Source organism: Euwallacea fornicatus, chromosome 7, assembly GCF_040115645.1.
Source record: "Euwallacea fornicatus isolate EFF26 chromosome 7, ASM4011564v1, whole genome shotgun sequence".
Taxonomy (NCBI): domain Eukaryota; kingdom Metazoa; phylum Arthropoda; class Insecta; order Coleoptera; family Curculionidae; genus Euwallacea; species Euwallacea fornicatus.
The window spans coordinates 3570292-3585977 of NC_089547.1; the positions used below are offsets into that span (position 1 = coordinate 3570292).

Consider the following 15686-nt stretch of genomic DNA (forward strand, 5'->3'; position numbering starts at 1 on the left):
AGGAAGAATGCGTCACACACTACCCAGGGAGAGAACTGCGCTTTGCTTTCCATCACAAATAAATAATAAAAAGAGTAATGGAAGAAAAGTCGAAAAATTAACACGCAGAAAAAATATTCAAGGATAGTTCTGCAAGCCGGGGGGAATCTTGTCTAATGAATAATGTCCACCATTACGAGACGGTGACGCGCTCCAAATGGAGCCACTTTGGACGAAGTGTAATGGCGAAATAGTAACTATTTAATTCCAGTTCCAGTGTCCAGTATTTCACAAGTTCTCCCGCTTTTTAGCAAAATCAAGAGGTTTCCGAATAGCACCGAATGATACGGTTCGAGGCTATTTTTGAATACAACTTGAAAGAAGTATCCGAGAGGGCAATCGCCGACAAATGAACTGAATTGTGTGAAGGTTTTAAATGCGAAAAACGGATCATTTGCATCCCTGGCCATTGCCCTGGCCGAAAATACAAAAAAAATCTCTTTTCCGAACCTCGGTAGGGCGCGCAAAACTTGATACGCCACAGTCAATGGAGTTACTAATAATTTCAAATGAAGTGTCGTCATGATTAACGGAAGATCCAAGCTTGAGCTCCACTATCAACTGAAGCAAAATAGCAAGTTTGTCTTTCCGGTATTGTTCGTTATTTTGTCAAGATTAATTACACTCCGTCAAATCTGCCATCAAAACATACCCAATTTAAATAACCAGAAAACGGTTGTTACACAGTTTCCAACTAAAACAGGGGTCATAGATTCAATTTGCATAAAAACCCACCTATCACAGTAAACCGAAATTGTTTTAATTAAAATTTCCAGTTTATGACGGCCATTTCGTGTCCCCGAAAGAAAAACGGTTCGGGCTTTCGAGACTACTTTAAACAGTGAACGGGTCTCGTAGAGGTCATTTCCATGCCGAGGCCGTTCCAGAGGGCCAGTTTCAGGAGACAAAAGGACATTAATCCACCAGGATTAGCATCGACTGACCCTTGCAAGAGCAGGACTCCACAGCCGGAGAAATTATCCTTAACATGCCATTTGTTTTAGCGTTTACCCGTTTTATATGCAAAGCGGAACGGTTAGCTAAAGTCCATTTCGTCCTTTGATAAGGATATTGTATTAAATGAGCCCGTTTTGGTTGAATTTCAATGAATTTTTTACTGTCGCTGAAGACATTTTGGCTTTTATGAACCGTTGAATTGGTCCTGCAAGAGGTATGAAAGAATGAAATGGACAATAATTATCTATTCAGAAGGTCAGTCGGAAGGAACAAATAATGAATATGTCCAAGGTGGATCGCTCAGTGTTTCTTTCATTTTTGTTCGCGAGCAGTGCCGCACATGCAGTGCAACATTCGCCCTTCACTAAGGTCTCGGGCGAAGACTCTTGTTAGCGTTTCGGTGCCAAATCTGCCTCCATCTTGAGAACCTCGGAAATATAGTTTATTAAGCAAAGGAGCACTATTTTTGGGTGCGGAATGTGCGCTTAAAGTTTCGCTACGAAAGACTCGGACACCCACGAGTATTTGCGGGACGGACATATGCGGGGGTCTGTGGTATTTCGTGTTTATTGCTAATGGAGCGTGATAGAAAGCAAATTCTGTCACGCTCGATGACATTTTTTGCAATATAGGGATTAATGGGCCTCGTGTCTCCACTGTCTAAAGGCTTAAAAGATCGGGACTTAGTATTGTGGAAGTTATTTTAGGGACGCGCCTCCAATGTGGTGTCGCCAACGTGTGCGATTTTCCCCTAGATTTAGGGAAATTGCGTGCGTGTGTATGTAGCACAAAAAAAACTTAGAAGAAATCGCGGTCGTCCGATCAGATTTGGAGAAGTAACGGTAGAATTGGAGGTGCGTGGATGATGAGCTCGATTGTCCGGATATTCCTAAAAGCAATTTCCATTATCTTGCCTTATAAACTGATTTGTACTCAAACCCGGTAAACCATTACCGAGATAGGAATCGGGGAAATCAATAGACCAATTAACTTTTCTGACTTTAATTCGAATAACACAATTCTATCGCTTAAACCCCACTTCATTAAATATTCAAATAAAGCCAACCCTCTACAAGCTCTAGTGCTAATAAATTTAACCGGCAATATTCCACTTGTGAAAAATCTGCTGAAAAACGGTTTAATTAAAAATCATAAATGCACGGCATGATTCAAATTAATAATGTAATGAACCCTTGTACAGGTTAATTAATCCTATATCCCAGATATTTTACACCTTTTCTCGTCGGGTCTTTGTCGGAAGCGAAATGGAGCAAATTTAATTAATATTTGCGGAATGCACCCCCGGAGTGACGATCTTAAATTAGAAAACTTGATAAATAAACTGCCGGGAATTACTGTATTATTGTGGTATTATTCAAGATAATAACGCAAACAGTTTTTGTTATTTGAGAAATCGAGTTATTTCTGTTCTAGTGGGTTTAGAATATAACGCGGGAAAGAAAACGGGCAATAAAATCCATATGTAAAGTAATGAAGTTGAATGAGCGCGCAAACCTCAAGCATCTGTACAACAATAAATTATTATAAATTCATATACAACAAAGTGACGTGTCACCGATTACGATTTTTCTACGCATTTCGGAAAGTGCTGCTTAAGCATCAAGCCTTTCACTTCGTGACTGCGCCTGTGATACTTGTCGCATTATTTCGAATCTTTACCCCTTCAAGATCGCATCAAAATATATATACACAGTCCAGTGGCGTGCCACGAACCCAGCGAAAGAAACGAGCTTTCAAGACTCGCGTCTCAGGGTTCAGTCAACATTTACTAGATTGATGGCGCGTTCACAGACAGAACCGGCCGCACCAAGTCTGGTGCCCTATGCGAAATTTTTAATCACCACCCCCTAACTCTAAGAAATGTCCGCCCCGCAATGGGCCGGATGGCGGTCCGAAAGGAGGCCCTTTCCGAGGCTCCGCGACCTCAACTGATGTATCCACGGGCAATACGAGAACCATTTCGGTCCATCGAACCGACGGACGGCCCATTGGCAATTTTGAAATTTTCTCGAAAAATCTCTAATACCATTTTTTGCCACCGTTCGAGTTTTCAACCTCGATGACTCAGGCAGACGTGGGCGAGATAGCAAATACCAAAATGTAAATCTGTAATTGCTGAACAACAGGTCCAAGTCCAGCTTACAACCTTACAGCTGTAATTGTCAGTTACTGGCACATTGTAATAAAAATTTGTAAAAGCGAGCGATAAAAGCCAACGAATTTAACCGTGCCATCATAAGACGACATTAACAAAAGTAAATGTTGCATAGAGTCATAAAATGCCAGTTTCTTGGTCTGTCTGAAGCTGCGAATTCCGGTTAATATCTTTAGAAACTATTTTGCCCAAGTCATAGTTTATGGGCAGTGGCAGTATGCCAGAACGAGATGAAATGTTTAATACCATTCTTGACAAGCCTTATTAAGTTTAACATGTCCCTAAAATATTGCCCCTTTGCTGCAGCATTTAGTCGCTTGGACTGGTGGAATCCTGTTAAAAACTATCGAGTCGATTCGTCCCAAAATGCATCCATCCACTTATATGGCACTCCCCAATATTTTCCGAACGGTTCCACCTTTATGACAATAATCCAGGCACTTAATCTGGATCCGGGGCATTACACGTTGAGCCCTATGGCGTCCCTACTGCAAATCCATAGGTAATGGAGCAGGGGGAGTACATGGCTCGGGGAAGCACTCGGTATGAATGTAAAGGACCAGGCCCTGAAAATCGTCATAATAACGTCCCGACGTTGATCCCTCTATAGCTCCAGTGTCGTCGGTTTATTAACAATTTTTGTACGGAAGTAGGCAGCAAATCTGGCGGCGTTTTTCATTAATGCACAAAGCAGCAAAGTTCACTTTCTGCTACTTTGTTAGGTATATTATAGCTAATTTAATGGCATTATACCGCCGGAGGCAAGACATTATTCCAAAGGGAAGTAAATGCAAAGCAGGAAATTCGAGTAAAGTAATTCGCTAAACAAAGGAATTATTTTAAATTAGATTGTAATCCAATTCACCATGGATATTCATAATTATTGTATGGAAGGCAAAAATGACTGAGACATTTAATATCCGGATCCCATTGAAGGCATCCGAAAGGAAGGAAAGTGGTAAACATTGACTCAGCAGGGAGTAACGAAGATCTTGATAAGCAACGTGAAATTCCAGCGTGAGGGCGAAACCCACACGAAAATTTGGGAAATTTTGATGGAACCGAGAAGGTTAAATTGTGGCAAAGGACGAAAAACTCACCTGGTGATGAATTTTGTGGAAACATTCAAGGAAGCGATGGAGATGAATGGGTCAGCGGGCTGATATTCCAACTTTTTTAACTCGTGAGGGTTAGCCGGTAAAATATTGCACGCCGTGGAAAAATGGAAAAAGGGTAAAATCCGTTAAAAGCAACTCATAAGGAGGTTCGAGGCACGTCTACTTTCTTAACCATGATGTCAGATATTTCATCAAGTACCGCCCGCTCTCGGGTAGTAATTACGTAATTAATGGTTCACAGACTTCGGGAATTTTAAATTATAACAAATGAAACCTTTAATGCACACAAAAAAGAAAATAATCCTGGAAACGATGCCCCATTCTCCATTCAACCGTCAGCTCCCATCTGATACTGCTCTCCGGAACAAAAGCCAGAATTCTCTCCATTTAAAGAGCAATTGTTTCCTCCATAATTAAACTTTCCTGGAATCTTATCAGACATCCTATTTCGTGTCTTTATCCAACTCATCAAATCAAATTATGCAGCATAGGAGAACATCTTGGGTGCACCAATCGAGGGGTGGGCATTGATGACGACGTTTAGGACCAAGTTCGGATCTTACGTGCAAAGTAATGAAAGGGACAGAGAGCTAAGTGAAATTTCATATTCCTGGAAAGGCAAATTGGGCTTGTTTATAGGGGAATGTGGCCGGTAAATTGTTTTAGGGTAGTTTTAGTGCTTGAAAGGGATTTGAGAATGCAGGGCTGAGATGCAGAAAAGTTCCTGGGGAGATTATCGCATGACACTAAACTGCGAAGCTCATTCGCAATCATTTAAATGTCGGTTATAACACAAATGCATGAGTGGTCTATTAGAGACTTTCCAAGAATGCATAATAGACGATGTAGCAATAAATTTAGCCGAATGCCTTATGCTTTTATGGCAGCAATAAGGATTATACACGGACAGAGCTCGGATAAAAATGTATTCTTATGACTTTTCCCGCTTTACATACACATACATCAATCCGTTAAAATATCAAAAGTCATTGTGCATTCATCACAGTTCATGGCATTTCCTTTTTATCCGGAGATTTGAATTTCCCGAATAAGAGAAAAACCGCCCTACGATGCTCGGCTTGGATACAGACGTATAAATCTTCGGGACTAGACAAAGAGTACGTCTGCTCACTTAAAGTGCTGAAATACACTTCCCCACTTTCCTAAGTTGCCCGAATCAATTTAAAGCCAATTTTGCATATGGAAGTCTTATCAATGTGTTCATTTTTGAATTTATGCCAAAGCATATCGTAGAGGAAAATGCCATTCTGGTGAAACGAACAAAGCGGAGTAAATTTAAAGATATGGAAGGATGTATTTCAGTTTCGAGGTTTGAGTAAAATTTTATGTTGCTCTAACCAAACGCCAAGTCTGCTGTAAGTTCTCACAGATATGGGACGGATGGTTGCCAGGAATTAACGGAAAACATTCCGGAACGCAGTCGACCTGCAAGCCGAACTAGCCGCGACTATCCAGTTTCTGGACCTTGGATTTTTTTCCCGCTGAAGCCAGTAGCCTAATCGCATTATGGAAGCTATTCTGAACCTATTAGTCTGGCGATTTTCAGCAGTTTCATTCGTCTTTTCAAAATTTGAGTCTTAAGCGAGGAAAGAAAAAAAAATAACTTGGAAAAGCGAAAAAGGAGATTTTCCAATCAATTCTGCTGGATGCTTCCCTCGAGTGGCCTCAATTGGACAAAGAAATTTCAGCCATAAAATGTGAACTTGAGTGCGATTCCGCGGAATATCAAATATGACATCAATTTTCATGTTTAAATGAAAACGGCGTCTCGAAGCCTCTAAGTAAGAGCCGTTGCCGCTCTCACCTAGAGCGCAACGGTAACTATAGGCTTTTTGCTTCCTTGGGCCATAAACGTTTAGAGGCTCCACCAGGAAAAAGGTTCTTGGAGCTGCTAATTCCAGACCACTGAGTGTCTCTGATCAATTCAAAGTTTTCACGTAAACTTTCGCCCTTGAAGAGACGACAGACGCCAAGAGTCGTATTCAAGGAAAATTGCATTTTTACTCCCTTCCATAGTTATGTTCGGAAATTGAGTCCTATATTACATTCTGGTAGACGTCTTAACGCGAAACCCCGACTCATAATCCTAAAAGTCGCGTTTAAACCCGGCTTCAAAGCATGATTAATGCCTCATTCTAATTCTTTATTACAATGATCAACAGAGACTTCTAGTGCACTTCGAAAGCCAAAATTACCCAATAAAGTCCTAAAATTCATTTATGGCCCTGTAAAAAAGACCTAAATTAAAAGTTTATGCCTTAAACGATTTACAGGGCGATATTCATCCGTAATCACGTTAATGGAGATTTGATATTCCGAAGACGTAAAATTCAATATAACCATCTTTATTGAGTTCGTTTTTGTTGTAAGTCACAATGTAACGCATCCTTTGTTGAGGTCTCTAATTTAATTGGCCCAGGCTTGAAAAGGAATTTAAGGGCCCAATTACTGCGTTCAAACATTAGTGTTTTCCCATTACTTCCCGTTCCATTTTTAACAATAATCAAAGACTTAAACGACATTTTCCTCCTCTGCATTCAGGGCTATACAAGGCGCTCCTGGTGCCACTTGAAAAGTAACAAACGTTGCTGCGAAAATTAAAATGACTTTCCGCTTCTGCAAAGAGACTTTTAAAAGATTTAACGGCTCTCCGACTAACAAAAGATTCTATTATCGACATACGAGAACTACTTTCCGTAATGGGTTCAAAAAATTTCCCGTAAATCAGTCACTTACGAAATTACGTTTTGCCCCGTCTCATTGCCATTAGATTTATTTCGTTCGAGTATTCTGGTGGGTGATTTTTGCTGACACTTTAAGGTGGTTAGGTCTCATTTTAATCTGAACTCAACGTTTAAGGTTTAAAGCCGAAGCGACTCGGATGCACCTAGCCCGAAGATTGCGGAAAACCGCTTTGGCATTTTTCAATAAGTAACGGAACTTAATCCTCGAACGCAGTTCCGCTAAATAGTGGCCGCTCGCCTATATGACCAGTGTGAGAATATTGGCAACTGCGTTACAAATTGTCATTTCTTTCAGTTATCTCGCTTTCGTTTGCATCCAAAAACTCTAGTAAAGACCTCCATTTCTACTGGCTGTGCGTGCGTGTTTCTAGTACGCCCCGGAAGGACGGTAATAGCGCCCCTCTTCACTCACTTCAGTCAGCAACACCCGCTTCCACTCACCAAGTGTTAGACAAATAGCGCACCTCGCAAGTCCTTAAAACAGGAGAAATGTCGATTATCCCGATTATCATCAACGACGAAAGTCTTCTTTGTCGCCGCGTTAATATTCAATTGAACCATCTACGAGGTGACAGTGGTACGAAAACATACAAAAAAAATTCAACCTGCTTTTTGTCAAGGAACAGTTCATTAGTCGAACAGCGATCCCCAGCAGAATAGGAAAAAAATTGTTATTCAAGGCCGCAGCCTTACCACGCAAACAGATTCGCATAGAAAACCACTTGCTCCCTCTCATCCGGTATAGCTATTATCAAAGGGTCAAGGGGTTAGACTTACCTGCTTAATGCTTCAACTTCAACATCTCTAAAACCTCTCTGTAACTCTTTAGCCACAGAAGTGTTATCACCAAGATGCTCTAAACCAGGACGTTGAAATATCTGAGAATATGAACACAGTAATAACAAATCCAGGAAATTAAGGCCAGAAGAGGGTTTCGAACACAGCTGGTCAAACCAGTCGACATGAGCGCATGTGAGTGAAGTAAAAATATTTCCGGCTGCGTTCTAAACTTAAAATTATTCCGTGGTATTTTATTGTGACGATTTTTTTCACATATAATCTAACAAGCCCCCCCACTTTATCTGATAAATTTTACCTGCAAGCACGATGTCATAGCTACATCAGCAAATAACAAAAATATGCAGTCATTAGCTTGATGAACTTTTGCTGGTGCGAGATGCCCCTGCTGAAGAAAACAGTGATTGATTTAACCTACAGGCAAAATGCATCAGATCACACATGAGCGTGACTTGTATTCGACTGGAAACGTGCCTGAAAAATCTCCTCACCCCCTCGACATGGGCACACCTGTCTACCTCCTTTAAAAATACTTTCTGTGCTGTTAGAAAATCTTGATAATTTAAATAGTTATGTTAAGGTCAATCAAAAACCCCTTTCGTTGAGCTTGTAGGGTCAGTTCAGGCTATATTGTTACGATTATTTTTATTTGCAGGTTATCACCATACCACACAACAACCACCTAGAATAACGGAGCATCCTGTAGACACCACTGTAGCTAGACATGATCCTGCGACCCTAAACTGCCAGGCAAATGGGGAGCCGGAACCCTCATACACATGGTAAATCGTGTTTAATATAATTAGAGGCCTGTGATAACATACCTGGTGTTCCGCAATTAACTCTACGCAACGGAACCCCAGATTCTTTATACAGTGTGTTTTTGTATAAAAAATATTGAGATTTTACCGAATTCTCGTGTACCAATTGCTGCTACTAACCGAAAAGCAGAATGGAAACGCTTTAGCTTTCAAGGTTTTGGACGGTCTCGAAGACACCCCGCATAAAACTAACTAAAATTTTGGACGCCCGGTATAAGCGCTGCATAGTAAACAACTATCAATTAAGTTTTACTTAAAGATTCATTCCTTCAGTTTGTTGAGAAGAACTAACGCATTTTTCAGGTACAAAGATGGTTCCGTCTTGCGCACAACCCTTCAGGACTCCAGATCTCACAGGGTCGTTCTTCCAGCAGGAAATTTATTCTTCCTGAAAGTGGTGCAAAGTCGGAAAGAATCCGACGCAGGGGTGTATTGGTGCGAAGCCAGCAACGCTCTGGGGAAGGTCAGGAGCCGAAACGCTACTTTAACAGTCGCAGGTAAGATGTGCTTCGTTGCAGTGCGCAGGGATGCGCACTTCATGATTTTTATATTCAAAAACGAGTACTAAGTGTTGACAGACTTTTGAAGATGTCTCCATTTTTTCATCATCAAAAATCTCCAATTTTTTCCTGAAAGTTTCTACAACTACAGGGATTTTCTCACACTTTAAATAGTTGTTTTGTTGGGTACTTTGCTACGTCTGATTTGGCAAAATTTTGCCGAAGATACGTGTAGTATAATTTCTGAAGTTCTAGTAATGAGCCTCCAAAGGTACGTTCCATGTGAGTCCAAAGAACTAAACCGACGAAATACTTTTCAAAAAAGCAACTTTCCAATTGGCCAAACTCCCCGTTTTTTTGGCATCATGTTTAATGCCACATTACATACTCATTTAGGTGGGGAAAGGGGGTCTTTTACTTGACATTTTCGTACTTTTCCGAAATTGTCAAAATCCAAGTGTAAGACGCCGCTTCAGCCCTTCAAATGCCTTAGCTCTCTTAAATTTCAAGATACGGAAATTTTGCATTTCAAATTGGAAAATATAAAACAATTATGCCGATTGAAATGTCTTAACTTAATTGAATTTGAAAACAGTCTTATCCTATAAAATTTAGTTCTCAAACTTTTCCCGTGTAATGGAATTGGGGAAAAAAGAGAAACTCGGCTTCTCCCTTTTAAGGGGCCTGCGTCGGAGGAAGTTTTCCGATTTGTTTTTATCAGAAAAAGCGCAAAGTTTTCAGATTGAAGTATCTACATGGAACTAAATATAAATTAACTAATTGCCACTTTAAGACAATATTGAGGCTACGTGCTTAAATTACCCATTTAAAGAAAATCTCCAGGAAGTAACAATCCCGCTTGCTCAGCAACGCTGCTATTATTATTGTTTACAGTTTATTTTCTCTATTCTGAAAAATATATAAGGAAACACGTACGTTCGCTTAGCTCCCGAATCTACTCCAGAATTGAAAAAACTAGAGCGGGATTCTAATGGTAACGTTCATTACAGCCATCTTCTTTTATTATTACGGCTTTTTTTAGAACAACTCCAATAAAATGTGCTCAAAAGAAGCACTCGGAGAAGTTTAAATGTGGCAGGAAATAAAAACAATTAGCTTCCACAGAAATGGATTTCACTATTCTTCTTTATAGACGATGCAATTCCACCTCGTTCCAAGTACTCCCCCTCCAATTTCAGGTCTCATTTACCCCCTAAAGCATCCGTCCGAATCCGATTTTTGTGATCTTCTCACGTGTTCATCGGTCCGCCTCTCAAATCTATCGGAGAGGATCCGTTCTAACAAACAAAAGAGGTTTAATTTAAATTTTCCTGTTTTGCAGCTTCAAATAATTGCCTGTAAGTTCAAAAAGGGCTTTAATTGATCTCCGTATCGCCTGTTTTGTTTGATGAGTAGTTTTCAAATTGGAATGCTTTTGTTCCGCCCTTCTGCCTCCGGGGCGAATAATAAAGGCCCTCATTCGAGCTTTTCAGTGAAACTTTTACCGGAATTCACTAGTTTCAGAATTTGTTTTTAAGATTCGTCCGAAAGGAGCTACCATAGTCCGACGATCATCACGGAAAATCAACCGCATCGGGGGTTTTAGTTACTTTTAATTAGAGCAACAATGCCCGTAACGCTAATTAAATTGCGGCCCCCAGTTCGTGAAATTGAAATGGGATCCATTTTTTTTTACGTTCGGACGTTTAATTAATATAGATATTTCGTTACATGATCCGCGTATTTTCAGAACCGAACGTCAAATGATCATAAAATAAACAGGGCTGTTTTCCCGATAGGGGTTGGAAAGGGGCTTAATTAAAACGTTCGCATATTTATGCATGTGCTAGCCGCAACAAACTGAACGAAGTGACAATTTCATCTAAGCATCAGAAATATCGAACGCAGTTCGAGTTTAAGGTGTCTGATACCTTGAGAATGGTGGCGGATCAGACTGGCTCTCACGGATTCCGTTCCATTTCGTATTCCACATTCTACTCCATGGCTGCACCTCGCGTGGTTGTAGGTATTGAAAACGTTCGTATTTATGCCTTTGGAGTCGATCGAAATGGGCCGGATCTCACTACCATTTTCGCCTAGTGGCAAGGTGCACACCGAAGAACTCGCCCCGAACGGGCGGAGACTTTGCTCCACGAATTTCCTCCCCATTACCTGCCTCCCCGCTGATCGGATTATCCTCAGCCTTCTCCCTGCTGGAATATATGCCATTGCGTGCGGTGCAAAAATTATTATTTATCAAAGAAGCTTCCATTTGAAAAACAGACCCGCGTGCGAGATCCAAATTCATTCCCTCAAAAAGCCCCCTCCAGATGAAAATTTGCCGAGCGCCGAGCGCAAACTTTACCTTGTGTACCCCATTATTAAAGCTGCTAATGAAAATGATATAAGGGTCCCTCGGAATAACTAAGTGGTTTAACTGTTTAGCTTGTTAAAACAAACATCTTATGTTTTGTAATAGCGTTGGAGAGCTTTGCCAAGAAAAACGCACTGCAGAGTTATTGCCTCGGTATGCGTGTTGCAGGCAGCAAACATACCAAAACTTTTCCCCTTCCCAACGTTGACTTGTTAATTAAATATTCCTCATCTACCTTATTTGGAACGATAGATGACGATGATAAGACAAGGAGCGAGTCCATAAATTTCGAGCTTCCTGAGTACGCTCATAAAACCTTCAATAGACTTCCAGGGGGAAAATTTATAAGCTCAAAATTATGCGTTGATTATAAAATTCCTAAAAGTGAAACTGGGAAATTGCGCTTAAAGATAAGCAGAGCAGACTGCGAAATGTGTCCCAGAACGGTTATAATATTGAATTATTCCGTAGCTAACCCCGGGAAAATCATGAGAGAAAATCGAGAAGAGACGGTTATTATTAGGAAACCCGTAAATTCTAGGACGCTTGGATTACTTTGGGCTGAGGTATTATGTGCAGATTTACGGGGACAGGGGTGGTTTTAAGCGACTGCTATGCACGGTATTAGCGGTTACATTATTGGAAATCTCTACGAAATTTACGAGCTATTTAGGCATCAAACATTTTCAAATTTATAAATTCAATTCGTTCGAGGAAGAATTCAGCGGGAAACGCCGATTTTTAGAGTAATTTTCACTGCCTTTCAACGTTTTTGCTACACAATCGCCCTAGTTTTTATTTAGGAAATTCCATTTTCCCGGCACTTTCATTCAGAACAGCCAAGAGGAACTGCGCAGTAACCGAAGACTTAAGAGACGAACACCTAAAATCACATCAAACGCAAAATGAATCGCTACGCGATTCACATTTCTCTGAGGCCTAGATTGCTTAACCTAAGATTTCCTTCTTCATTATGTAAATCTTCAGATTTTTCCACCACTCACCCCGTTGGTGCCCTCGATAAAGCCACCAAGCAAATGTTCCTTGTTCGGAGCTCTCCTGAGGCCTTGCGCCGCAATACAACCAACTAACCGTCAACGAACCAACATTAAGGGACAAATTAATGGAAAAATAATTACAAGCCAGGGCCATAAAGTCTTTGTCATTATTTTTAAAGCAAATCAACCACACAATCAATTATTTAAAAGGCACTTATTATTGCCTGCCGGATCGTTATCTTCTTCCCATATCGATATCGATTTCTTTCTCTAGAAGCAGCGGCGCCCTTTGTTCAACGCAAAGTAAATGTAGGTGTGGAAATTCGAGTCTATCCATTGACAAGGGCAACTAATCTACAAGTCAAGTGAACAATATACCTTAGGAAAGGCCCTTGAGACGTCCTCTTGAAATCTGAAGAAGGGTTAATTAACTGTATAGTGGTGTTCGTTGTTTAGTGGTTAACGAGAAAGGTTTTAATGAAATAACATAAACCGGAACTGTCAATTGGCATTTACTTAGTTCGAAAGTTTTTCCTTCGTAAAGCTTCACAGAAATTACAGCCGCATTGTCGTATCGTTATTGGAGACTTATTTTTTCGCCCTCAAGATTCGAACCCGTAAATCGTTAAATAACTTAGTCGACGTTAAGGGCGCATCAAATAAGAATCAAAAACCTTTAAATGAGGTCGTATCTTCCCTTAATTTTCGTTTTCCGAATTTTCACAAGAACTAAATTTTATGTCAGTAACTTGAATATTTTCCTCCGTCGTCGAGGGACTTGATACTCCGGAAAATGACATCCAGAGAGTTTTCCAGGGAAAACTTTTAAGTTTCCTTCGCTTATTTTCCAGTAGCTTGCTTCCTGATTCATCTCTCGAAATCTCCGTGACGTTCAGTTGCATTTTCTTGCTTTGTTTTCGGTATTGAGGGAAAACTTTATTGAGAATTTAGGTTTTAAGTAATTACAGCTGTAGGTGCAGCTAAGGCCAGTTGAACTTAGTTCTCTCTTCGGGTCCCTATCGATTGAAACCTGAAGTTATCCGTTTCTTATCGGAAATTGCAACATAAAAAGCCATCTAAGCGGAAAATTAAAAAAGGCATACTCCCCTAGGATTCCGAACTGTCCCTTTTCATTAGAAACCGTCAGATGAAGCATCGCCCTTATTATTTTAACAATCGATAATCTTTAGATAATTCTTGCTACCACTGGCGTATCATCGGATTATTGCAGAGATACTTCGACGATTTTTTGGGCCTTTCCTTTTGTACAGGAATTAACAAAAATTTGCATGAATGTCGGAATACTTCAACAAGCTCCCGGAGTCTCCGTTGGAAATCGCTTTATTTTCTAATTGATTTTGCATTTTTCCTTGTCGACGAGCCCTTACTTTCATAGAGTATTTGTTGATTTAATAATTGCCAGTTAAGGCAAACGAGTTAGTTAGATTGTGGGTTAGTTGTGACCAGAATTTGTTGATGATACTTAACATGAAGGTCCTGCGTGCCTGGTGGGACTGTTTCGGATCTATGTTAAAATTGTCCGAAAAATTTCACTTTTCATTCGGTAACAATCGATTTTCTTTGGGTTGTTGCTAGTATCGCCATTTACCACTTATTCTGGGAGTAAATTTTCAAACATCTCTGGAGAATGACGAAAAAATACTCGATAATTGTGAGACTCTCGACAATCTGAATAAACCAACCGCGTATATTTAAAAAATCATTCGGTAGCTAGAAAACTTCTCAAAGTTTTTGAATATCTGTTGAGAAATAGTTCAAAAATGTATAGTGCGTCTGGAATTGTGAAAAATCACCTGGAAACTACAAAAACTGCTCTAAAATCTGGAACGTGTAAATTGTTTGTGGCGATTCGTGGAGCAGAATTGAAATTTCGCGAATTTCAAAAGCGTAAGGTGCGAACGGAAAATTTTGAAAAATAGTTGAAAATAGAGGTAAGAATAGAGGACTGACCGAAATTTTCTCCTGATCATCATTCTTGTAGATACTCCTTTTTTTAAGGATAATGAGTGATAAGTACTCCTGGAGATTTCGTTGAAAATTTTAGATCTGTATCTCCATGCTTTCAATACTTCTCTCATACCAAAAACCTGAACCCCAACAAAAACGCATGTGGCAAGTATTTTCAAGACCCCATCACCCCGATAATGACTGATGATAAATTTTACATTAGTCCGTGTATCAGACGCCAAAAACTCTCTGACCGACCAACTTAGCAATTCAACGGGCAACTGATTTGTTCTCAAAGCATTGTGTTTTAAGATGAAGAACGAAAAAAATGTGTTATTTTTCCCAAGCTTATATCTCTTCGAAACATCCAACACTGAAAAAAACTAAAATTGAATTTTATATTCCGCTACTAGAATAAAAGCAACGGCCAACAGGGACAAAACATTCGTGAATTTCGTTCCTGAAGACCCAGTTTTTTACCTTTTAGAACATCATCGAAGGTTCTCATAAGCGTTTTTGTTTAAACGCACTTTAGTTTAGAGGTATTATCGAATGTTCGACATTATGCGACAGATAGATATTCTGCAGTTACAAACTGTTAAAAGCCCAAAATAATCTCTTTTTCAAGTGGTTTTCAAAGCTTCCATTATTAGACGCGTTCAATGACCATAACCCACCTTTTCTTGCTTTCGGCCGAAAAATAATTCAGCAACATTAATAATGAGAGCATCGTCAGCGCCCCCTGCTGTTTCATTTACGGTCGCCATGGAAACAAATGTCAAATGAAACGTCATCGGTGACGTTATGATTCAAAACGCGCTTCCTTTGAGTTTTAGGGACTTAATTTGTGCTTAATTTGGACAAATTTATCGTAATTTCATAAATTCTAGTCCAATGTAGCAGTAAAAAACATCGTATATGGTAACTTTTTCGCTGTCACGCTCACGGAGTTTTAGCGAGTGCAAGCAAGAGACAATTAGTCGATTGATAAGTGGGAGAGAGAGGTTACCTTCGTTGACTTGCAAGCAGTACGTCTTAATCCGAGGACGGATCATGTCGCAAAAAGGACCTGTTTTTCAATGGTTGTGCTCTAAACATACCGCTTCTTCCATAGTGTTTATAGAGGTAAGGCTACATTAACATTTACCATGAAATTTGTTCTCGAAAAATGT

The 15686-nt window shown here is 40.0% G+C and overlaps 1 protein-coding gene across 5 annotated transcripts in view; it reads left to right on the forward strand.

The window, feature by feature from the left end:
• LOC136339857 (roundabout homolog 2-like) overlaps positions 1-15686 on the forward strand; it is a 163030-nt gene that overhangs the window by 117206 nt on the left and 30138 nt on the right. For all 5 annotated transcript variants that reach the window (XM_066283411.1, XM_066283409.1, XM_066283407.1 and 2 more), the window contains 2 exons: positions 8509-8635; positions 8978-9171. In XM_066283411.1, the coding sequence (XP_066139508.1) occupies positions 8509-8635; positions 8978-9171 (321 nt within the window). The remainder of the gene's footprint in view (positions 1-8508; positions 8636-8977; positions 9172-15686) is intronic.